Source organism: Aulostomus chinensis, chromosome 15 (genome assembly GCF_037954235.1).
Source record: "Aulostomus chinensis isolate RoL2024-O1b breed Wild chromosome 15, RoL_Achi_v1.0, whole genome shotgun sequence".
Classification (NCBI taxonomy): domain Eukaryota; kingdom Metazoa; phylum Chordata; class Actinopteri; order Syngnathiformes; family Aulostomidae; genus Aulostomus; species Aulostomus chinensis.
Window position 1 is genome coordinate 9,693,048 of NC_141334.1, and position 25,032 is coordinate 9,718,079.

Sequence of the window (25,032 nt, forward strand, 5' to 3'; positions counted from 1 at the left end):
CAGTGCTGCAATAATGTGTCAAAACTGACTTCTGCTTCTAAATGCTGATCTCCACTTGGTTTCTGCCAAAATCCTCCTCGCTGTTTAAATTTGTATGCGCACGTTAAAAACAACACAGCTGCTCACAATTACTGCACTGGAAGCAGTTTACACTGGTCATTTGTTTTATTAGAAAGCATTGTCAGAAAGTATAAAAAAGTGCATTATTTTCTTCAGAGGCCACATATTAAACACAGATGTTACAAACACATGATGAGCCACGTGATGAAAACACAACTGTGAGTTCAAGTGCAAGATGAGATTCAGTTACTAACTTCACAGTTTGCATTGTGCCTCAGCACACCTAGAAAACAACGCACTTGTAATTATCATATAGTAGACACACGCACACACACACAGACACACACACACACATACAAAATAGCTCAATTGCTATGTTACTGTTTTAATGTACTTGTTTGTAAAATGAGCCTGAATATACAAGTTATTTAGCTTTCTCTGCTCTTTTTTTAGCATAATTTGAAGGAAGTACATGAAAACAGAAACAGTAATTGAGTCTCCTTACATTTATTATGTATGTGTTCCTCAAAAGTAATATAAAGGCCAGAACTAATCCACAGCATATTATTGTAACATATACATTATTCCAATAATGAAAAATAGACCTTTCAATCAAACTTGGACACTTCAATGTTTTGTAGCTATAGAATAATGCCTTCACCTTCACCTCCACAGATATATCAGGGCCTTGAGTTCAATTTCAGAGATCAGGATAATCAAAACCACGGCGTCATGAGTTCTTTTATTCACAGTTCCACAAAACATCATTTGTCTGTGAGCTGTAAAAGTGAGTTAAGAGAACAACCTGGTGCAACATTACACCCTGGAGAAGTGCTGATTATGTATATGGATGTAAGGCCTGGATGAAGTTGTTTTAGTTGTTGTTGTTGTTTGTTTTTTTTTAATATTATGTCAGCATCCAGACAGGTCTGAAGAAACTGCCCTTAAGGTGACTTTCTCACCAGAACAACAGCTCATAAACTATACACCTTTACCTCACACACATTTTAAAAAGAAATCTTTCTTCTTCATTTCAGTGGTTCTCATCCTGGCATTTTGGTTACTTAAAGTCTTGAGGTGGTTCACATGATGACAACTTATATCCATTTCACTGTTTTGTTTTAAATTGATCTGATCAAAGTGTGAGAGCTGAATTAATCAAAGACACAACATGTTGAGAGGTCTTGCTCTGCTTTTAAGACTCACAAACCTAACAGGATGAGAACCACTGCTCTGTCTGAAAGAGACTCCTGTTTCAATCTAATCACATGAAGGAGTGCTCAGTTGAATCTTTAGCTTTGATAGTATGCTGGGCATCATCGTCACCATCACAATTTGGTTTCATGCAATAGCACCACCATTGTGTCTATGAAATGACTTCCTCTCGGTTGGTCTCTCACTTCCTCCTTCGACCACAGTATTTACCCTGACAGCCAGGCCCTAAAAACAGACAAAACCAAATTATTCTTTGACCGACGAACACTGTTTACAAAATAAATGCAAATAAAATACCTGTAGCATGTAGTTACCTGCAGCTGTAAAAGCCTAAGGTATCCGAACAAACTATAAAGTAACAGAGTTCTCTGATTTTGCACTGATAAACTTCCTTATAAGATTATTTTTGGTTATTGATTAAAATGTGATTTTAGTTGCTATTGCCTTTATAGTGCTGGTCTACACACTTATGGGGGACCATCTTTAGGAAAAGTGATTTTGAGTGATTTTACCTCTGTAGCCCCATGGTCCCATTAATGCTTGCATGGCTGCATATTTGGCTGCCTTCTGTGCTGCGGCTGTATGGCAAGAAAGAATCAAAGTTATTCAGTAAATGAGTTTAGTGTCTTTGCAGGAATTCCCACCACAAAAAAAAAAAAAAATCACATGCATGACTTTGAATTTTTGCAGAAATAATAGAGGCTATTATACCAAATCCCTGTCACAAAAAATTACATTGTGTTACTTCAATTACTTTCATTTGTGATGTTTAATGAACTCTATAAACCAATATAAAAAAAATTGCCATGGTTATATATTTCCATGTAAAGACAGGAGGAGAGAGAGAGTCATTCTTACCGTTATAGCAGCGTGTAACATACATGATATTGCAGTACGTACTGCATGTGTGTTCACAGAATCGTGAAAGTAATTAGAGCATGCTTATCTCAGAGGACACAGTGACGGTTCTTACTTTTTTCCCCAGTGCCTGCATATTCTAGAAACAGAACAGACAGGACAGAGAAAGAATCTTGTTTGTTTTTTTTTAATCTCAGGACAATATAAAATATTACATGCCGAAGACAAGTATTAACAGTGCAAACCCTGATTGTGTTCCCAACATTTGTGCATGCTTCCCTTTTGTAACATGTATCCATATTACGAGTGTACCGAGTCATATCACTCGAAAGAGTGTTCAGAGTGTCAGAAAGAATGTTAGTGTGACAGAGCTTTTACCTGGGTAGCCACCACCTGCCATTCCACTGACGCTCCCTGCTGGAAAATTGGTTACATTACAACATGTACACAATTTAACTCCCTGAACAGACATGAATGAACTGTGATTGCTATGCATGGAATGTATTTCAGTCCATACATACATTACATTTATTCATGTATTTAAAAGATCAAAATTTTTAAAAATTATACTCTCACACTCCATTTAGACCGACCTGGTAAGATGCCCAGTCCTCCTCCAACTCCTGGACCTGTTCCTGCAGGACCTCTGGCTCCCCTTGCTCCTCCTGTTAGACCTGGACATAGGAGTCAAGCTCATAAAGATAAGCATGCAGTCTACAGCTCAGAGAGGATGGGCTTTCTAAGAAAGACTGTCAAGTCAACAGACTTGTATCACACAATGAGATGTTTTACTGATTTTCATGTTGTATAATACTTACCTGATATAGATACCATTTTTCTTTATGACAGTGAACTCACCTTGGCCAGCTCCAAAGACTCCTCCCGTTCCTCCACCAGGAAGCCCTCCTATGCTCCCCCCTGGTGAACAAAGGGGGTTTTAGGTATATTGTTATCATACTAATAAGTTTCAGATGGACTTCATGGTGTTGTTGTTTACACAAGACACACACACACACTCACACACACAAAATCCATATGCAGCCACAAACAAAGCGAGTAACACAATAGATTTGTATTCCATTAGCTTAATGATACATTAATGAGAATAAATTGAGAAGCAATGATGACAATAACAGAGGAAGAATTAATAATATGGGCATTTTGCAATATTGTTGAACTACTATTTCTGATTTATATCAGTATGTGATGATATTGATGTCATGAAACAGTGATTATCAGAACCTCATTTAATATTCATATGCATCAGTAAAAACTATTACCCTGTCCGTAGCCTGTTCCACCAAGTGACGAGTGGCGACCTGATTTAGGAGGTTTCCTTGCTTTAAGTCCTTGGCCACCAGGACCATATCCACCAGCTCCACTTGGTCCAGTACCCCCTTGCCCTGTTCCAGCCCCTGGGCCATAGCCATCAGATCCAGCACCCCCAGGTCCATAACCAAAAGGGCCTGCATCAGTTCCAGCTGGATACCCCCCTGCGCCATAACCACCAGGTCCAGCTCCAACTCCACCAGGTCCAGCTCCAGCACCACCAGGTCCAGCTCCTACGCCTCCTGCACACGTATTTAGTTTGCACTGGTGTTAAACTGGAATGCATTATATCCAGAAGTGTTTAAGATCCAAGCCACCATGTTTACGTTCATGACAAGCAACACCTCTCAATTCCGTGCACTCCAATGTAACACCACAAGCAGTTACTACCGCAATGATTAAATAATGTAGAATTACTACTTTTCCCATCCGTCAAAACACAGAAATAAAAAAGATATACAGTATATGTGGATATACCCACTATATTAATACAGTAAAATTCTTCATTTTAAACTCACCTGATCCATACCCAGGACCTCCATAACCTAGGAAACCATGAAAGATTAATAGAAGATAGAATATAGGGACAACAGTAGGAATAACCAAATGTTTTGATAAGTACATTTATAATCCAGCATGATAAAATCAAATCAATGTTTCTGTCAGTCAAAACAAAATCAATTGTCTTTTATAGTGAGATGATTAAGTAGTAAGTAGTAAGTAAGATAATTTACCAAGAGGTTTGTTTTTTGTTGATGCATGGCCACCTGGTCCATAGCCTCCGGTTCCTACACCGGCACTACCTGGTCCATAGCCTCCGGTTCCTACACCGGCACTACCTGGTCCATAGCCTCCGGTTCCTACACCGGCACTACCTGGTCCATAGCCTCCGGTTCCTGCATCTGCACCACCTGGTCCATAGCCTCCGGTTCCTACACCGGCACCACCTGGTCCATAGCCTCCGGTTCCTGCACCGGCACCACCTGGTCCATAGCCTCCGGTTCCTGCACCGGCACCACCTGGTCCATAGCCTCCGGTTCCTACACCGGCACCACCTGGTCCATAGCCTCCGGTTCCTACACCGGCACCACCTGGTCCATAGCCTCCGGTTCCTACACCGGCACCACCTGGTCCATAGCCTCCGGTTCCTACACCGGCACTACCTGGTCCATAGCCTCCGGTTCCTGCATCTGCACCACCTGGTCTGTCGCCTCTGGCTCCTGCGCTGGTACCACCTATTCCGTAGCCTCCAGTTCCGGTGCTTGTGCTTCCCATTCCAGTGCCCCCAGGTCCATATGTGCCAGGTCCAGTCCCTGCTCCACCAGGTCCAAATTAAATAGCTTTAGCTTTAGCTATGCCACATTAGCTTTTACTTTTGACTTCTGTACCTCCTGTACAACTTAAACAAAGCTGTCAACAATAGCTATTTTTACTGTCAGAAGCTTTTTATGTATAAAATTTTCTTCTACATTAAAACAAGTGAAGGACGTGTTGCACCGACAGTGTTGCAACTCCTGCGAACTCTGAACCATATCATCTAACGGCAATGGTTCGGTTCACCTGGGCACTGTTGACATCACCCAATCCTACCCCTCTCTCTCAAAACATGTTTCCTGCCTCTTGTCACTGTCAACTTACATCTAAAATGACAAAAGAAACCTAATACTTTACTACACAGTGTTGATGCCCCACATTATATTTCAAACAGCAGAACTAAAACAAAGAGTCTGAATGAAAACTAATACTATATATGTAATAACAAAACACTGAAGACAACAGGCAATCTTATGTTATAGAAGTTATAACAAAGGTTTTCTTACCTTGATCATAGACAGCTCTGTAGTCTGTCAGAGGGAAATAACAGCCTTAATCAATCTTGAAACAGAATACATCATTAAATGTTGAAAGTGTTGAACTTCAAGATCATTTTACCAAATTTAGATGGCTTTCTTGTCCTTGGTCTCCCAGCAGAATAGGCATTAGGAACTGCCCCTGTTCCCCCTGCCCCATAGCTGTCTGGTCCTGTGCCAACACCACCTGTTCCAGTTCCAGATTGTCCAGTGCCACCCATTCCATAGCCAAATGATCCAAGACCTCCTTGGGCAGAACTGGCCCAACCTGGTCCAGTTCCATAGCCACCAGCTCCACCTCCTGTAGCACCAGCCCTGGACCCATAACCTAAAGAGAAAAGATGATTTCAAGTCGTGCTTAAGGCTCTAATCTTTATTTTAAGGATATCTATCAATACTGTCATATGTTTTGATGGTCTACTAGTGCTGTAACTTTAGCCTGGATAAAAGCACAGCCAATTATCAGTTTGCAAATAGTAAAAAATATATTTCAATGTGATGTTTTGTTTTAGTCAAAACTAAATAAACTAAATATTGAGTTAAACATATTTCAACTTACCACCAAACCCTGTTCCACCACCAATGCCATTTCCTGTTCCGTATCTTCCAGGCTCAGCACTGTAACCTCCCTGACCAGCCCCGTAACCTCCAGGTACTGCACCATAACCTCCTTGACCAGCCCCATAACCTCCGGGTACTGCACCATAACCTCCTTGACCATCACCATAGCCACGAGGCCCTCCGTATCCTGAAAAAAGAGACAAACTAGTGATCATGTGATCTCTTGCCTTATACGAGGCAAAATCCGTCATCTTAAGGAAAGGTGAAAATCTGTAAAATAGATGAATCTGCCTGATTTTCTTCCATGTCCTACTTCGGCTCCATCACCGTAATGTAAACCTGAGAGGGAAGAGATATACGTACTGCCTTGTAGCTGTTTCTATCATGTGTTTACTTTCATTTTGTGAGCAAGGAAATTGTAAATTGGCTTACTTCCATCTGGTAAAACTATGGCTCCGCCACCACTGTAGCCTGTAACGATAATGTGTGAAATGCATGATAAGAATCCTCTGTGCCAGTGGGACATATACAGAGGTGAGTATACAAACATTTGAGAAACTAATACATCAGCAACTCACTTGTTCCATGTCTAGATCCTGCTGTTCCTGCTCTTCCAGGTACTGTTCCTGGACCTCCTTCAACTACACCAGTGCCTCCACCTGCCCCACCAGATCCACCACTTACAGCCCCAGTTGTTGTGCCATCTGGTTTGTATGCTGTATGCAGGAATAATCAGAGAAATAGATCTTTATATTCGGTTCTTGTGATCCGTTGTGTATTTTTTGTTACATAGTAGAAATGCCAAGTTGCTAGTTAGATATAAAACAAAGGCAAAATGTCACCTTTGGATGGTTTTGGTGTTCCTTCTACTCCACTAGCATCCCTTACTGGTGCAACGCTTGTTCCATTTGTTGTACTTTCTCCTCTTCCAGCTCCTGTTTCACCACCTGAAATGTCTCCTGTTGCTCCTGTTTGAGAAGGACTCTCTCCTGCCCCATCCGCTCGTTCACCTGTTTGCCCTGTACCACCACGCTCTCCGTCAGGACCTTCTCCTTCCCCTGGTGTATCACCTCTGGGGACTCCTTCAGAGGGTGAACAGAGGACATTTATCTCAGCTGTAGGCTTCAGTCAAGAGTGTCATTAGCTACCACACATGGAACACAAAGTAAGAAAGACCAGAAAGTCAAGCTCCCTCAGCAACCCTCTTAAATCAGCTGATGGCCCACCACGCTAGCAAACTATCTCTTCCTATTCATTCAATAGACAAATGTCATTCAAGGCACTTTATTTATTGCATCTGTCTCCCTATTCTTCTGGTATTTTTCTGGCATACCATATTGTAATCCAGTTCCACCCAAACTCCTCCTTTAGATGCTATGCACCTTATTGGCTACATCTGCCGCTCTCAGTGCCTGTGGCTTTCCATGTATGAACATGGAGGTCCTCCAACAGAGCCATACTGCCAAACTAAACTTACTTCAATGGCAATTTAACTTTATTTTTTTGACTAGAGTGGCCCTGACATATATGAACACATTCAAATGGGCAAAACTTGTACTCATTTTAATTATCCTGAAACTTAAGCTCTAAAGTGCTTCTGGTATTCTGTTCACCTGGAGGTTTGAGAGGTTCAGCCCCAGGTAGTGACCCGCTTGTGACCCCAGCACCAGCATCTGCAAAATTACATAGTAAAATATGGTTTTCCTTTATTTCGGCCAATGATAGTCAGATCAGAAGACAGAAAGCTTAAAGTAATTAGAGTGCACTGTGTGTCCAATGAAAATATTACCTTCAGCTGGAAGATCTCCACCACCTGAATTTTAGAAACAGAGTGACAGTGTGTTGGAAAATCTAGTAGCACTACAGAAAGCGCAGCTTTTACTTAAATGTCATTGAGAAGTGAACCACATTGGCCTACTTACCAACAATAGTAAGGACAGCGCTGTGAAATGTTTTAAGAAAAAAAGTGTGTGAAGAGTGGACAGATTAAAAAGGTTTACATACCACTTGGCTTCACAGCCCCTCCACCAACTGTAATGAGAGAAGTTTGTATCATCTTTAGTTCTTGTCTGTCACAATTTGACGTGGGGTTGTTAAATTTGTAAGTTAGATCAAGTTTATATTTAGCTTTTGCGGTTCACAGTTTCACGTGCAGTACTCAGAGGTGATGGTTGTATGATTGGAAGTGCAAGAGAGACACTCACGCTCGGGTACGGGTAAACCGCTGACAGCTGTGAAAGCATTCAGGTGAAAATATTGTGATCCGAGTGCATCAAAGTGAAAAGGGTTTGTGATACTCTGTGCTACATGCTTTTATAAGTTCTCCAGGCAGAATAAGCACTTTCAAGCAATATTTCAGTGATATTTTTTTATTTCAACTTACCCAGGTCAGCTCCTGTGTAACCTGAAGGATGTGAGAACAAGGAAGTGACAAAACTAATGAAGACATTTTCCAAAATATTCAATCAAGCGTAGAAAAACCTGGAGGAAATATATGGGTAGAATGATGGAAAAAAAACTAAGGTAGGCAATTTTGATATGTTTAATTTGTTTTTTGTTGTTGTTGTTTTTTTCTTTTACAATTATTCCAGCATCCTTTGGAATGTTGATGGTTCCCTCTACACCTGAAATGAGTGAAAGTGGCCACATGATGGCACCACTAAAACTAAAACCTAAGACACATCTCTAATGCTTTCCACCTGATCTTCCTGTCATAATTTGCTGAATCGCAGGCAAGCAACTATAAATAAGTGGGGCCAAGACAACCCCTTATCCCACAGATGCAATCTGACTGAAATAGAAGAATGGCAGTGCCAACAGACAAACATGCAGAGCATTTGGCTACCAAATGAACACTTTTTAAAGAACACAATTGAAAAAAAATCATCTCACAACTGAGACGAAAGCACTACTCTGTCTCCAAAACTCTCAATTAGAGCTGGAATGAACACCTCTACATTGATACATATTTAGAATCTGTTGTAAAATACCTGGCTTTGCTCCAGTGTTGGTTATTCCTGTTCCAGCCAAACCATCGTCATCGCCTAATTCACCCTCAGATGTGCCAGCTCCTGTTGTAATAGTGACATATTCATATTTGAACAATTACTCAACAGTAAATAAATTCCTCTTTATACTGTAAATTTTTAAAAAAATATTTAAGATTTAAATATCCTCTCTCTTCTTTCGCAGGTGTTTGACGTGAAGTTTTATCAAGCAGTTTTATCGTCCGATGTGAATTCTAATCATTATGAAAAGAAATGGCCCTTGAGAATCCAGCTGGATTACACACCTTCTCCTGCAGAGCTGCCTGACCCCTCGATCACGCTGCCAGCACCACCCTCACCTGCAATAAGGGAAAAATATTACTCTCATTTGAAATTGCATGTCATGTCAGACAAGATAATGATTACAAATACCCAGTTAAAATTGTACAGGGGGTCATGATGAAAGAGTGAGCGATAGAACAAAATACAGATGTGTGAACCGAATCAGGAAAACAAAGGCAATGGCAAAATCTTCCTCAACTTTGGTCTCTCACCTCCATCACTGTCTCCCCCATCCTTTCCTTCTTGATCACTACCAGGGCCACCTGGACACAGCAGAATTTGTTTGTAATTTACAAGCAGCTGTAAAGAGTATGTGACTGAAATGTGTCTCCTTTGCTTTGTACACTTAACACTTTACAGATACCTTCTGATCCTGGAGCGGGGGTGCTTCCTGCAGCATAATGTCCTCCTGATCCAGTAGAAATTCAGATAATTGACCACAAGTTGTACTCTTTTGGTCTGTCTTCAATATTAACCCAGAGAGAGGCTTACCGCTGGGTCGAGTTCCTGCAACACCGCCTGTGCTGGTGCCATTGACTAAAACACCAGTGCTGGTTCTTGTTCCATTTCCAGCAGTTCCAGGTACAACCCCACCAAGTTGCACTACAATTTTGAAATGGATAGTAAATTAAAAACCTTTCTTTTGATTCAAATTAGTATATGTGGTACATTTCTTTTCCTGCTTTATTTCTATTTTTTCTGAACATTGAAGTTTTTGATTCAGCTGTATAGCCTTAGGATCACAACCAATAAGACATACACAGATGCTGACAACTAATTGATGTGGTCTTTAGGTTTACTAATCAGTGCCAGTGACAAAATTATTCCAGGCTGGATTTCTGGCATTGGCCTTCAATTTGTATCTTGTGCTGCGATTTAAAAGAAAATAAGAGAGTCTTGTTTTTGGAATTTAGAAGAAATTAGAGCACCGATTGTAATTTGGATTTAAGTTCAAAATCAAGTGCTTAAAACAGTGTTGTTGCCAAACTACAATATACTGATGGTTAATGTGATCTTACCTTTGAAATTATGCTAAGGTTCTCTCAAAAACTTTCGAACTACAGTAAAAAAAACAAAAACAGAATTGCTTTCTTGTACCTGGATAGGTTACTGTTTTCATTAATTATATATATATTTTTAAAGATGAAATAGTGTCACAAATCTACATAAATTACCACACAGACATTCCCCAGAAAACCAACCTGTGCTGGTGCCAGTTCCAAAACCTCTTTGTCCATAACGTTTACATGAGTAGTAAAGGTTCTATCCAAATCTGTATCTATATTTAAGTTTGAGCTTGGCACAAATCCCCAAATTTGGTCTACATCCAGTTCCTGGTCCTACATCTTGTTCATAACAGGATCAATGAGAATGCTACTTTATCGTAAAAAGCTAAGCCAAAGCTACCAGGTCCACCTGTTCTACCGCCAGAGCTATGTAATCTACCTGTCCCCTGTCCTGCACCAGGTCCAAAAGCATCAGTTTGTCCAGCACCTTGTCCTGGGGTCCATCCTCCTCCAAGTCCTCCTGTACTAAAGGTACCTCCAGAACCTTCAGAGAGTAGTAATTTATTTGGCCACTAGTCACATGTCAGCATTTTCAAACAGAAGTCTGATGTGTTAACATGTTAGCTGGAAAGGTACAAGTATAGTTAACAATACAAACTAAATGAAATCCCTATTAAGGCTTTAAAATGGTTTAATAACAGATAAATAGGCAAAAAACTGTTTATTCTTACCATATTTACGGGATTTAGCACCAGAATACCCTGCAAAATTCAGACACATCAAGATCTTTACGAATGCTATGTCCTGCAGTGTAAGATCTCTTAATCCTAACCTTTCATCCTACCTCCAGATCCATAACGATCACCGCCAGGTCCAAGTCCTCCTCCTTGTCCATAGCCTGTACCGGCACCACCTGGTCCATAGCCTGTACCAGCACCACCTGGTCCATAACCTGTACCAGCACCGCCAGGTCCATAGCCTGTACCAGCACCACCTGGTCCATAGCCTGCACCGGCACCACCTGGTCCATAACCTGTACCAGCACCACCAGGTCCATAGCCGGTACCAGCAGCACCTGGTCCATAACCTGTACCAGCACCGCCAGGTCCATAGCCTGTACCAGCACCACCAGGCCCAACTCCTGTGGTACTTGTTCCTTGAACTCCAAGTGATCCACTTAACATGCCTATGAGAAGAACAATAATTGTTTATTGTTTATCTTTTTTTAGGCACAGTGAAATAATAATCATTAAAGATGCATATACATTCTGTTGTACATGCGATTTGAAACATATTAACTATTCTTACCATATTTACAAGCTTTTGCACTTACACTGACATAAATAAAGTATTATTTTATCATCTTCTTAAGTTGCAGTACAGACTGTTCAGATTGTTCAATGTATCTTGAGCTGTTGCTGTTGTGTAATCATGTAATCACTGGATCTATTATCTAAAACACTAAATCCTCTGATTCATAATCATGTATACCTCCTGCTGTTTCAACACCAAATCCAGGCATCGCCCCTGGGCCCTCTCCTACTTCAGCTTTGGCCGGTTTTCCTGCTCCTGGTATTAAAAGATGAATAACACAAATTGTGAGTGTTTACTTTTAGTACATGTATTACTCAGTTCACATGGCTTAACATGAAGGTGCACAGTGAACTGCATTGCTGTATACCTGACTTTGGTGTTATGAGAGGGTAACCCCGAAAAACCCCTGGCAACTGCTGCCCATGACCATCTGAGGTGAGAAACACACTTCCCACATGCTCATACTGTAAAATACTTAGTGGGATACTGCGAATTTACTTTCAATATGATTTTCATAACAGTTATTTTCAACAAGTATTTTGTATATACTGTGAAAATTAAATGATGCATACTTCCTGTTCCCTGTCCAACACCACCCTGGCCAGGTATTCCAGCTCCTGCAAGGAAAAAGGCAATATATTTTAGTTTTAGGTGAGGGTGCCATATGCCATGTAATATGCAGAGCGGGAACACACCAGTTTGATGCCCAAGTCCTGATCCAGTTGCTACTCCAGGAAGAACACCACGGCCTCCATAAGCTAGTCAATCACAAAGAATTCACAACTGTTGATTTTCCTAATATAGAAACACCACCTTAGTTTAGTAACTTTTTATGTGCACTTATTGGTTTGTTTGCCTTTTAGCAAGACTATGTGAGAACTACAAGGCTAAAATTAGCTGGAAGGTTTGAACATGAGTTGAGGAAGAAGCTATTAAATTTTCCACTGTATTCTGTGACCTCGGTGGAGGTAAGCCCCCTACATCGTTCCACTTATTTGTCATTTGTTTATTTTGTTATGAAGTACCTTGATTTTGCACAAATCCACCTTGATAGGGTTCAGGCACCCCAACTCCTGTGTGACAGCAGAAACAAATTGGGGCCATGACAGCAATGCCGAGTAAATTCTGGTTGACCATAAATAATTAACTTATATTGTGTATTTGTAGTATAAGAAAACAAATTGATTGTCTTCCTATGGACTTTACCTGGAACTTGATTTGAAGGTGAATTTGATGGAACTGCATCACCGAGCACAACCCCCGAACCACCAGGCCCAAATCCCATTCCACCTGCCCCAACCCCTGCACCACCTGGCCCAAATCCTGTTCCACCAGGCCTGACCTTTGCACCTGGCCTTAATTGTGTTCCATCAGGCCCAACCCTTGTGCTACCTGGCCCAAATCCTGCTCCACCAGACCCAGCACCCGCCCCACCTGGAACAAATCCCATTCCCCCACGCCCCATTCCTGAAACACCAGGCCCAACCCCTGCACTACTTGGAACAAATCCTGTTCCACCAGATCTGACCTTGGCACTTGGCCTTAACTGTGTTCCATCAGGCCCAACTCTTGTACTAAAAGACCCAACACCTGAACTACCTTGAACAAATCCCATTCCACCAGGTCCAACCCCTGCACCAGCTGGCCCTAATCCTGTTCCACCAGGCCCAACCCCTATACTACCTGGAACAAATCCCATTCCACCAGGCCCACCTCCTGCCCCACCAGGTGCCACCCCTGCACCAACTGGCCCAAATCCTGTTCCACCAGCCCTGACCTTTGCACCTGGCCTTAATTGTGTTCCATCAGGCCCAACCCTTGTGCCCCCAATTCCCTGACTTGTACCACTTGGTACAAATCCCATTCCACCAGGCCCAACTCCTCCACCAACAGGTCCGGCACCAGCACTACTTGGCACCAGGCCCATTCCACCAGGCCCCATTCCTTCCCCTACCGGACCAACCCTTGCACCACCAGGTCCAACACTTGCACTACTTGGCAAGAATCCCATTCCACCAGGTCCAACCCCCACAGCAGTCTGCCCAAGTCCCATTCTACCAGGCCCAACCCCTGTACTACCTGGAACAAATCCCATTCCACCAGGCCCACCTCCTGCCCCACCAGGTGCAACCCCTGCACCACCTGGCCCAAATCCTGTTCCGCCAGCCCTGACCTTTGCACCTGGCCTTAATTGTGTTCCATCAGGCCCAACCCTTGTGCCAGCACGGTCTGCACTAGCACTACTTGGCACAAATCCCATTCCACCAGGCCCCACCCCTGCACCAACAGGTCCAGCACCTGCACTACTTGGCACCAGGCCCATTCCACCAGGCCCCATTCCTGCCCCACCAGGCCCAAACCTTGCACCACCAGGTCCAACACTTGCACTACTTGGCATGAATCCCATTCCACCAGGTCCAACCCCCGCACCAGCCTGCCCAAGTCCAGGCCTGACCCCTATACTACCTGGAACAAATCCCATTCCACCAGGCCCACCTCCTGCCCCACCAGGTGCAACCCCAGCACCACCTGGCCCAAAACCTGTTCCGCCAGCCCTGACCTTTGCACCTGGCCTTAATTGTGTTCCATCAGGCCCAACCCTGGTGCCACCTGTTCCCTGACTTGCACTACTTGGCACAAATCCCATTCCACCAGGCCCAACCCCTGCACCACCAGGTCCAGCACCTGCACTACTTGGAACCAGGCCCATTCCACCAGGCCCCATTCCTTCCCCTACCGGACCAACCCTTGCACCACCAGGTCCAACACTTGCACTACTTGGCAAGAATCCCATTCCACCAGGTCCAACCCCCACACCAGTCTGCCCAAGTCCCATTCCACCAGGCCTGACCCCTATACTACCTGGAACAAATCCCATTCCACCAGGCCCACCTCCTGCCCCACCAGGTGCAACCCCTGCACCACCTGGCCCAAATCCTGTTCCGCCAGCCCTGACCTTTGCACCTGGCCTTAATTGTGTTCCATCAGGCCCAACCCTTGTGCCAGCAGGGTCTGCACTAGCACTACTTGGCACAAATCCCATTCCACCAGGCCCCACCCCTGCACCAACAGGTCCAGCACCTGCACTACTTGGCACCAGGCCCATTCCACCAGGCCCCATTCCTGCCCCACCAGGCCCAAACCTTGCACCACCAGGTCCAACACTTGCACTACTTGGCAAGAATCCCATTCCACCAGGTCCAACCCCCGCACCAGCCTGCCCAAGTCCCATTCCACCAGGCCTGACCCCTATACTACCTGGAACAAATCCCATTCCACCAGGCCCACCTCCTGCCCCACCAGGTGCAACCCCAGCACCACCTGGCCCAAAACCTGTTCCGCCAGCCCTGACCTTTGCACCTGGCCTTAATTGTGTTCCATCAGGCCCAACCCTGGTGCCACCTGGTCCCTGACTTGCACTACTTGGCACAAATCCCATTCCACCAGGCCCAACCCCTGCACCACCAGGTCCAGCACCTGCACTACTCGGTACCAGACCCATTCCACCAGGCCCCATTCCTGCCCCACCCGGCCCAAACCTTGCACCACCAGGTCCAACACTTGCACTACTTGGCAAGAATCCCATTCCACCAGGTCCAACCCCCGCACCAGCCTGCCCAAATCCCATTCCACCAGGCCTGACCCCTATACTACCTGGAACAAATCCCATTCCACCAGGCCCACCTCCTGCCCCACTAGGTGCCACCCCTGCACCACTTGGCCCAAATCCAGTTCCACCAGCCCTGACCTTTGCACCTGGCCTTAATTGTGTTCCATCCGGCCCAACCCTTGTGCCAGCAGGTTCAGCACTCGCACTACTTGGCACAAATCCCATTCCTCCGGGCCCAACTCCTGTCCCAGTAGTCTCAACCCTGGCACCACCAGGTCCAACACTTGCAGTGCTTGGCATGAACCCCATTCCACCAGGTCTAACACTTGCACCACCGGACCCTAATCCTGTTCCAGCAGGCCCTACCCCTATACTACCTGGAACAAATCCCATTCCACCAGACCCACCTCCTGCCCCACCAGGTGCCACCCCTGCACCAACTGGCCCAAATCCTGTTCCACCAGCCCTGACCTTTGCACCTGGCCTTAATTGTGTTCCATCAGGCCCAACCCTTGTGCCCCCAATTCCCTGACTTGTACCACTTGGTACAAATCCCATTCCACCAGGCCCAACTCCTCCACCAACAGGTCCGGCACCAGCACTACTTGGCACCAGGCCCATTCCACCAGGCCCCATTCCTTCCCCTACCGGCCCAACCCTTGCTCCACCAGGTCCAACACTTGCACTACTTGGCATGAATCCCATTCCGCCAGGTCCAGCCCCTGCACCAGCTGGCCCTAAGCCTGTTCGCCCAGGACCAACCCCTATACTACCTGGAACAAATCCCATTCCACCAGGCCCACCTCCTGCCCCACCAGGTGCAACCCCAGCACCACCTGGCCCAAAACCTGTTCCGCCAGCCCTGACCTTTGCACCTGGCCTTAATTGTGTTCCATCAGGCCCAACCCTTGTGCCAGCAGGTTCAGCACTTGCACTACTTGGCACAAATCCCATTCCTCCCGGCCCAACTCCTGCCCTACCAGGCCCAACCCTTGCTCCACCAGGTCCAACACTTGCACTACTTGGCATGAATCCCATTCCGCCAGGTCCAGCCCCTGCACCAGCTGGCCCTAAGCCTGTTCGCCCAGGACCAACCCCTATACTACCTGGAACAAATCCCATTCCACCAGGCCCACCTCCTGCCCCACCAGGTGCAACCCCTGCACCACCTGGCCCAAATCCGGTTCCACCAGCTCGAACTTTTGCACCTGGCCTTAATTGTGTTCCATCTGGTCCAACCCTTGTGCCAACAGGTCCCTGACCTGCACTACTTGGCACAAATCCCATTCCACCAGGCCCCACCCCTGTGCCAACAGGTGCAGCACCTGCACTACTTTGCACTAGTCCCATTCCACCAGGCCCCATTCCTGCCCCACCAGTGCCCAACCTTGCACCACCAGGTCCAACACTTGCACTACTTGGCAAGAATCCCATTCCACCAGGTCCAACCCCCGCACCAGCCTGCCCAAGTCCCATTCCACCAGGCCTGACCCCTATACTACCTGGAACAAATCCCATTCCACCAGGCCCACCTCCTGCCCCACCAGGTGCAACCCCAGCACCACCTGGCCCAAAACCTGTTCCGCCAGCCCTGACCTTTGCACCTGGCCTTAATTGTGTTCCATCAGGCCCAACTCTGCTGCCACCGGGGCCCTGACTTGCACTACTTGGCACAAATCCCATTCCACCAGGCCCCACCCCTGCACCAACAGGTCCAGCACCTGCACTACTTGGCACCAGGCCCATTCCACCAGGCCCCATTCCTGCCCCACCAGGCCCAAACCTTGCACCACCAGGTCCAACACTTGCACTACTTGGCATGAATCCCATTCCACCAGGCCCAACTCCAGCCCCACCAGGTGCAATCCCTGCACCACCTGGCCCAAATCCTGTCCCACCAGGCCTGACCTTTGCACCTGGCCTTAATTGTGTTCCATCAGGCCCAACCCTTGTGCCACCAGGTTCAGCACTTGCACTACTTGGCACAAATCCCATTCCGCCAGCTCCTGCCCCACCTGGCCCAATTCCTGCACCAGCAGTCCAAACCCCTATACTACCTGGAACAAATCCGTTTTGGTCAGGCCCTACTCCTTCCCCACCAGGCCCAGCCTCTGCACCATTTGGCCCAAATCCTGTTCCACCTGTCCTGACCTTTGCACTTTGCCTTATTTGTGTTCCACCAGGCCCAAATCGTGTTTGACCAGAACCAGCCCCTCCACCACTTGGCAGAAATCCCATTCCACCAGCCCCAACCCCTGTTCCACCTGGCCCAAATCCTGTTCCACTAGGCCTAACCTTTGCACTCTGCCGTAATTCTGTTCCATCAGGCCCAACCATTGTAACACCAGGCCCAAATCCTGTTCCACCAAGGCCAACTCCTGCACCACCAGGTCCACCTAATCGGAAAATGGAAAATTCTGTTAGTGAGTGGAACAGAGTCACCAGACTGAACATCAGGTACCTGTTTTGTTTCTAATTTCCACCTGACACAGCTGCAATGCTTTTCATGTCTGTCATCTGCAGGTCCAATTCCCAATGGCAGCATGTAAGGCATGTTGCCCCAATTTTATATTATGCCTGCCAGGCTTTGTTATCTATCATATTCTGCTGATTATGTCATTGTCACTTGGTGGTATGTTTCTATCGTGTTGATTAAATATGTTGATCAATCCTTTTCTATCTGTATTTGTTTACAGTAGTTTTTACATGGTGCTTTATTTTGAAAACTGACCAGATTCAAGATGTCATGGGAAGTTCCTATCTGATTTAATCTCATCTGTGCAAAATGTCATGCCTTCCATTAAAATTTGCTTCTCACTTTCCTTTGAGTGGAGCTGAGATGTCTCTTGCACATCACCTAAAAAGCATGTGGTGTGGCAATAACGTGATGAAGCCAGGTCAAAATTTGAGTTTAGAGGTTTTATGACCAGTTCCATCAGTTCTTGGGTACTAATCTACACCATCTGGACTGTACCTGTGGTTAAAGGCACCTTCGTCATATTCAACATATTCACATAATTTTTATCCATATTGTTTAGTGTTCTTGATGAGTGCTTCAGCCGTTCCTCAGCTGTCATGTTTTGAGCAAACCACAAGTTATGCATGTATATGTTGAATATGGATTAAAAAATGAAGCAATTCTTTATCTAGAATGTGTATTTTGCCTTTCATATCCTCATAAATGGGGGCCTTGAAAACACAAATACATTTTTCCCTCCTGCGTGACTTCTTTGTGACACTGTAATGCAACAATTACAGCTAAATATATTTAGCTTGGAGTTAAGGCTGACCTTCTCGACCAACTACCAATAACAGCAAAACTGGGGGGGTTATAGTTGGGTTTCAGCTCCAATCAAAGAGTTTGTGGATTAGTAAGTGCATATCTGGGTAGAGAAGATATGGATTGTACTAGACAAGGGTTTGAGAGCGCATGAGAGTTCGTAAACAGATATATTTGGACAGCTTTGCTGTGGTTAGTTGTTGGCCAAGAGGGGTGCTATTAGCTTCAACCTAAAAATATGTGGCTGCTTCCTGGATTTTGGGTCACAAACACAATGGTTTGTGAGTACTTCAAAGGAGAAATACATTTTTTGGGTGAAATATCCCTTTCAGAGGGTATACCAGGAAAGAGGTAGAAGTTACATAAGCATGACCCATATCTACTCAAATCCCTTGTCCCTAGGGCTCCATGTCCTAATGAGCAGATTAAGAGGGAAACAGGACTTTGGTTATTCTATACTTCCTTTAGTGACTCTAGTGACTACAATACACTACATCATACATTAATGAATTCCTTGTGTCCCTGTGCAACTCCACCCTTTTGATAATGTTATACATATCTGATGACTGCCTGAGAGAAACCTCATGAGGATTTACCTGTTCTCCAGAAAGGTTGTGAAATTTAATTGAAGAGACTTTAAAACCTCTTAACTCACATAGGGTTTGGCTGTAGGTAGGTCTATGATAATTAAGATGCAGAGAAAGAATTGAAACCTGTGCTCGGGATGATCGAGAAAAATTACTGGGACACTCTTTTTTTTTTTTCTAATAACTGCTGGCAAATTAAGCTTTGAATGTAGTTCTTTCATTCCATGTTAAAAGAAAGCTGGTGCTTTATAGGGAAATTAAAAAAAAAAAAACCTCAATATGTTGATGTACATTGTTTTGACGGTTTTGGCTTTAAATGTGTTGTCTGTTTTTGCAGCCCAGTGTTTAGAGATGCATGTCTCTGCTCAGGTGAACAAGAATGTCTGTGGCTTATGGTACAAGGTCAAGCAAGGCAATGCAAATACTTTATGGGACTATTATGCAGTATGAATAAAGAATATATAAGGCTGAGAGGGCCCAACTTTATAAACTGGGAAGTGTGACATCCAAGTCAAGTTTCTGTGCTTATACTGATCCATTTCTGTCCAAAAGCTTCCACAAAGCCAAGGCTTAACCTCTACGAATCCAAAACTCACATGTTTAGGGGATGAAAAGCAGAGAGGCCTGAAATTCCAAAGCAAATCAGTCTTTGTGACTGATGAGATTACTTCCGTTCTTTATCAAGGACCTGCCATTCCTGATACATTAGCCTTTATCACTGCCTGTGTGTGCAGGAGGGTGGGTGGGAACTCAACAATAGCTCACAACCTTGAGGTAATGAGGAAATGAAATAATGGTAAGTGTATGCAATCTTTACCCTGCTGCATTGAATTGAAGAGAGGAACAATATTTACAGTACAGGGGTGGACCAGACGCATGTGCACTGAGCAGGGAACTTCCGTTTATTGTCAAGGTCCCATGATGTAAGGATACAGTGAGCTATCTGTTCAAAAACAGTGAATTCATTAAAGTGGTTCAAATAAAGATAATGTGTACATATGTAACAAATTACCAGGTGATAGAAAATGGTGTAAATTTGAAATGCTACAAGAGACCTTGTCAGTTTGATAAGGTGAATATTTTCTGAATCGAGTTGAAAGCTGTTAAAAAATGTACGGAAGATGAAGATGATCCTAATTTTTTGAAGGCCAACCCATGTATTTGGGAGAAAATTAGCTGAAAGAGTGATTTTCATATGTTTTACAGTCGTACCTGACTGTCCAGGTGTGGCACCAGCTCCTGGGTACAAGCAAGACAAAAACATATTACTTAATCCCTCCACAAATGAAAAATATGATCTTCATCATTTGTGGTTTCTAGAAATATCTGCATATCATGCCTGTGCCTTGGCCATTAGGGCCAGTGAATGGGGATCCAAAACTACCAGGTGCAACGCCCCAAGTCCCAGTTCCACCACTTTGTCGGTCACCTCCTGATCCGACAGCCCCTGGTCCAATACGCCTTGGTCTGACTCCTTCTGGTTCTTGAGCAGCATATCCACCTAAAGCATTCATTCATCAGAACAATGTGCACAATTCAAATACAAACAAACTGACATGGCAGACAAAACATCTGTACTAAAAGCAGCAACACACCATGAACACGTTATTAGTCACATATGTTTCTTTAGATTTAAATGAACATCATTTTCTGTGCTACATAAATCAAACACACCCAGCCTGGCTTGTAATATGGAACTCCTCCAGTACTAGATGTTTTTTAAACAAAGCATACTGAAAACTTGGTGTATCGTAGTTTTTCATGAGCACCACAAATGCATTTGAAAGCAGTTGCATGTTAGTTAAAGTGGTATCATAAAGCGAATCCTCCTAAATGCTTAAATATGTCAAGGCTCATATTTAAAGTCATAAACCAAAATGAAACAATTGAACCGAAAAAATTTCCCCACAAATATTTACCTCCTCCTGCTCGGGAGCCAAAACCTCCTCCACCAGTACCAGATCCTCCTGTTCCTGGTCCAACTCCTCCACTAGGCTGGACTCCAGTCCCAGCTCCTCTAGGGCCAAATCCAGTTTCAGGACCTTCATCAGCTGCTATGCCAGCTCCAGCTCCTGTTCCTCTTCCAGCATGTATGTACACACCTGTCACAGTGTCCACTTGTAGTCAAACAGACTGATAACTCATCATCTGTGCATGACATTGATAGCTACGAATGAAATGACCAACCCACTGCTGTATGGATCCAGAGGCATGAATCCTTTGACTCTGGTGATCTCCTGACTTTTCATCTAGCATCACCAAATTTTCAATTGTCCCACAAATGTATAGTTTCCAGAAACCAAAAAAAAACCCAATGATTCCTTTGACTTACCTTCAGGTGCTTCAATGCAGCTGACATGTGCTTTTAACTATAATATTTTGTCAACTATTGACTGGATTGCTATGAAATTTGACACAAACAATAATTTTTTCTTTGACAAATAATTGTATTTTTAGCCACCATCAGGTTGAAACTTTTGCTTATCCACTGCAGTGGTTTGTGACCAAATGGTTATGGTTGGTGTAAGCATGCTAACATAATAAACTAAGATGGTGAGCTCACCTGTCAACACCCGCATGTCGTTGTTGTTCTTGTGTTATCATAAGGATTTATTTGCATTTTGGAAATTATGAGTCATCTGTCTGTAATGGGGCATGATCTCCTCTTTGCCAGTTCTTGATTTAACATTTAATTTGTCAAAATAGCAACACTTACAAGTAACAAACAGGATCAAGTGCCCCACAAGCAGAGAGAAAAGGAGTTCCTTATGTTCAGTATGTGTTTATACTTGTGTTTAATGGTAATCAGCCCTGCTGCTCTCAGCCTGGGTCTCTCTTAAACTGATAGCAAACAACCATTCATCCCAAAGGCATGCGTCTTTGCTCACAACTCTCACACTTTTCTGCACCTATGTTCTGTTGCGTAAATCCCGATAGCCAAAAATAGAAACACAAAGAGTGAGCGGCTATAAAAGGAAAGACTTTTTAAGATCCCACAGTTCAGATGTGAAAAGAAGAGGTCTTCTGGGATTGTTCAAGAATGTGAGTCACTGATCTCACATTAATGCCATGTATAGCACATGACATAAACAATAAATGAGTGAGCCGTTGTGTCATTCAGCTCTGCCTGTTGGAGTCCAGACAACCCCCCCCCCCCCCAACAGCTTTTGTAGATTTGGGAGGAAACATTATTGTGAAGAAACATAAAATAGTTCGACCTAAACACTGAAGTCACAAGACATGTGGTGCAGAAGCAGGGAAATGAAACACTTGTTCATCTTGACAAGGGGACCTTTTTTATTTGAAAGACCAGGGAGATTTTCCTCCTCCTGCTAACTGTTTAGAAAGTCTCTAGAGTGACATTCATAATCTCATTGGATTAGTTTTTCCGTTCAATTTCCTCACTTGTGACTAACTCTACATTATGCTCATTCTATTAATGTTTTAGTCATTCTAGCGGCACATTTCTTGGAATGATAATGTTGGTCTGTCTGTTCATTACTGGTCCAGTCTAGAATATCCCAGCGTACATGGACAGGTTGTTGCAGCCTCCAATTCAATTATCATATAATTTGGTGCTCATATTAATATTTTTATGATGTTTAATAACTTCTTGACCTGTCATCTAGTCCAACAAACATTGTGTTGGGTCCCCTCAGCCTTGCAGTCTTTTTAAGACTATTGTGATTAACTTGCATCTATTTTGAGGGAACACTGGCACAGTTTTGAATGATCAGTACAAAATAATCTCAAAGCAGGTGAATATCGTGCATTTCATGAGGACAAATCCACAGTGCATACATACATACATCCCTCCATCCATCCATCCATCCGTCCGTCTGTCCGTCCATTTTCCACCGCTTATCCTATTAAGGATGGGGGGGTGGAGCCTATCCCAGCAGCCTTCAGGTGAGAGGCGGGGTTCACCCTGGACAGGTCACCAGTCCATCACAGGGCCAACACATAGACAGACAACCATTCACACTCACAGCCACACCTACGGTCAATTTAGAGTATCAATCAGCCTCGTCCTCTCTTGATGTCTTTGGACTGTGGGAGGAAGCTGGAGTACCAGAGAGAACCCAGCAGGAACAGGGAGAACATGCAGACTCCACACAGAAAGATCCTGTGATGGAGCCAGGGCTCGAACCCAGAACCTTCTTGCTGTGAGGCAACAGTGCTGACCACTGCACCACCCTGCCGCCCTCCACAGCAGATATCATGGTTTAAATATTTAAAACCAGATGGAGCATTACTGTTAAATTTTCAGCATATCGTTAATGAAGTACAGGATTATCTTTTTACCCTCCACTGTGTGTGGTTCAGCCTTCACTTGTATGAATTCAAATTATACAACAGCCTGTCAGCGATAGTCTCCTCTAACAAGATGATGATTAGAAGAACCTCCTCAAGCTAACTTGACTTCCAAACAGACAAGACAAGAAAGGATCTGGAGGGATGTGATCTGCCGCACATGCTTAGTTATGCTCTTAATGAGGTGCAGCACCTTGTTACAAGTGTGATTCCTATGATCCAGTCCCCATCCATCAAAACAAAGATAATCTGAGATGCTAAACAAACCTTGGATTCCGTTAAGTCACTGAGAACAAGCAGTGCTATAATACTGGGATTTGTGGTTTCCTTCACTTAGCATGTTTACATATAATCAAGTACTTTCAAGGTTCATCAAGAAAAACATCTGGAAATAAATAACTTTTTTTTTTTTCCAACAAGAACATGTGTTTATTTGTAAGTTCAAAAAGCACCTCATGATTTGATGAGTGTCTCTTACACAGGACAGGCAGTGCATGTCCAACATCTGTAGTCACATCACTGATGTAACACTACGACAGGAGACAAGCTTGTGCTTCAGTTCAGACCTTACAGATGAGAAGACATCCCATTCATTCAAAGGTTTGCAGCTTTTACTTCATAACATCTTCAGAGATGTGATGAAAATCAAATGTAGGGATGATGTTGTAATGGGTAAGCACGTACAATACTGAAAAATAGTACAATTTCTGTTTAGAAATGTCTATAAAATAAGTAAAATCACACCATTATGCATATTTGCAACTTGGAAGAATTTACGGTCAATAAATTGTATTGTCATCAAAAAACTACAACCTGCTCATCATGATTATCACAGTTTCTGCAGCTCACAAAATCTCACAAATTCTCAAAAAATTGCAAATATTAAAAAAAAATCCTTACCAACCTGTAAGACAAAACGAGGTTAAAGTTCATGCACCCCTCATCTGCTGCATAAACCTAACGTGACATCTGATTCACAGATGCTGCAATGCAGAGTGCTAAGCACACACAGTATAGGAGACCCACCTCCTTGTAGCGAGGGTTTCCACAGAGCCAGTAGAAGGACCACTTGCAGGTACGCGCCCGCTGTCCCTCTCGCCATCTTGCTCTCAAATGTCCCTCTCCTCGCCAAAGCTCAAGGTTTTATCCCCAGCAAGCCAATGAGACTTCTTAAAAGAAGGAGGGCAGTAAGATCAGAAAAAAAGGGGACAGGATGTAAGACAGGACACTTTGTAATTGGTTGAGAAACAAAGAAAAAGATAGACAGGAGAAAAAGGGAGAGGGAAAAGCAACTCAGCTCATTAAACCAAAAGTGTTGTTCTTGCTCCCCAAGGACTGCATTTATTTGGCTCTCCACTGCCAAAAATCAGAGGGAATATGAAGGGCGGGTGGGGGGCTGCAAGAAAGAAAGAGAGCATATATGAGCAACAAGGGAGTCTGAATTGTAAAGATTTGGAGTCCCTGCTTTTCCACTTCTCCAGACTCATCAAAAAGAAAAAGAGAACCATTCCTTGAGTTTCTTATTGATTTGAAACAGTGTCATGTTTAAGCCTTGATGTGCATCAGGCTCTTTATGGAATCCATTTCTGAAATGTATCTTTATAGAAGCATTTCTCCTATATCAGGTGCTAAACTGTAAAGAAACAACACAAGACGAAAACAGCCTGAGAGCAGCTCTTTTAAGGATGGGGAGAAAATGCTGACACATTATTGAAAAT

General features: G+C 44.0%; 1 protein-coding gene across 1 annotated transcript; it reads right to left on the reverse strand.

The window, feature by feature from the left end:
• Positions 1–139: 139 nt before the first annotated feature.
• elnb (elastin b) lies at positions 140–24,493 on the reverse strand. Its single transcript, XM_086179094.1, has 39 exons — positions 24,341–24,493; positions 20,920–21,102; positions 20,340–20,501; positions 20,213–20,239; positions 12,730–17,529; positions 12,549–12,596; positions 12,219–12,281; positions 12,096–12,140; positions 11,891–11,953; positions 11,701–11,778; positions 11,054–11,395; positions 10,941–10,970; positions 10,649–10,753; positions 9,695–9,805; positions 9,567–9,611; positions 9,415–9,465; positions 9,166–9,219; positions 8,864–8,944; positions 8,257–8,277; positions 8,078–8,104; positions 7,878–7,904; positions 7,663–7,686; positions 7,487–7,546; positions 6,716–6,955; positions 6,452–6,589; positions 6,306–6,344; positions 6,165–6,212; positions 5,872–6,060; positions 5,395–5,640; positions 5,283–5,306; positions 4,197–4,775; positions 3,981–4,007; positions 3,414–3,704; positions 2,992–3,051; positions 2,727–2,807; positions 2,512–2,547; positions 2,249–2,272; positions 1,788–1,853; positions 140–1,500 (listed from the first exon to the last, which is right to left on the reverse strand). The coding sequence occupies exons 1-39, from the start codon at positions 24,414–24,416 to the stop codon at positions 1,457–1,459; spliced, it is 8,655 nt and encodes a 2,884-aa protein (XP_086035220.1). The 5' UTR covers positions 24,417–24,493; the 3' UTR covers positions 140–1,456.
• Between the last annotated feature and the right edge of the window lie 539 nt (positions 24,494–25,032).

Excerpts from the sequence above, each read along its gene's own strand:
- elnb (XM_086179094.1), bottom strand. The coding sequence starts at position 24,416 with ATGGCGAGAGGGACAGCGGGCGCGTACCTGCAAGTGGTCCTTCTACTG. Across the intron at positions 11,396-11,700 it reads TGGTGTTGAAACAGCAGGAG|GCATGTTAAGTGGATCACTT; the intron begins GTATACATGATT and ends TTCTTCTCATAG. Across the intron at positions 6,345-6,451 it reads AGGATCTAGACATGGAACAA|GCTACAGTGGTGGCGGAGCC; the intron begins GTGAGTTGCTGA and ends TTATCGTTACAG.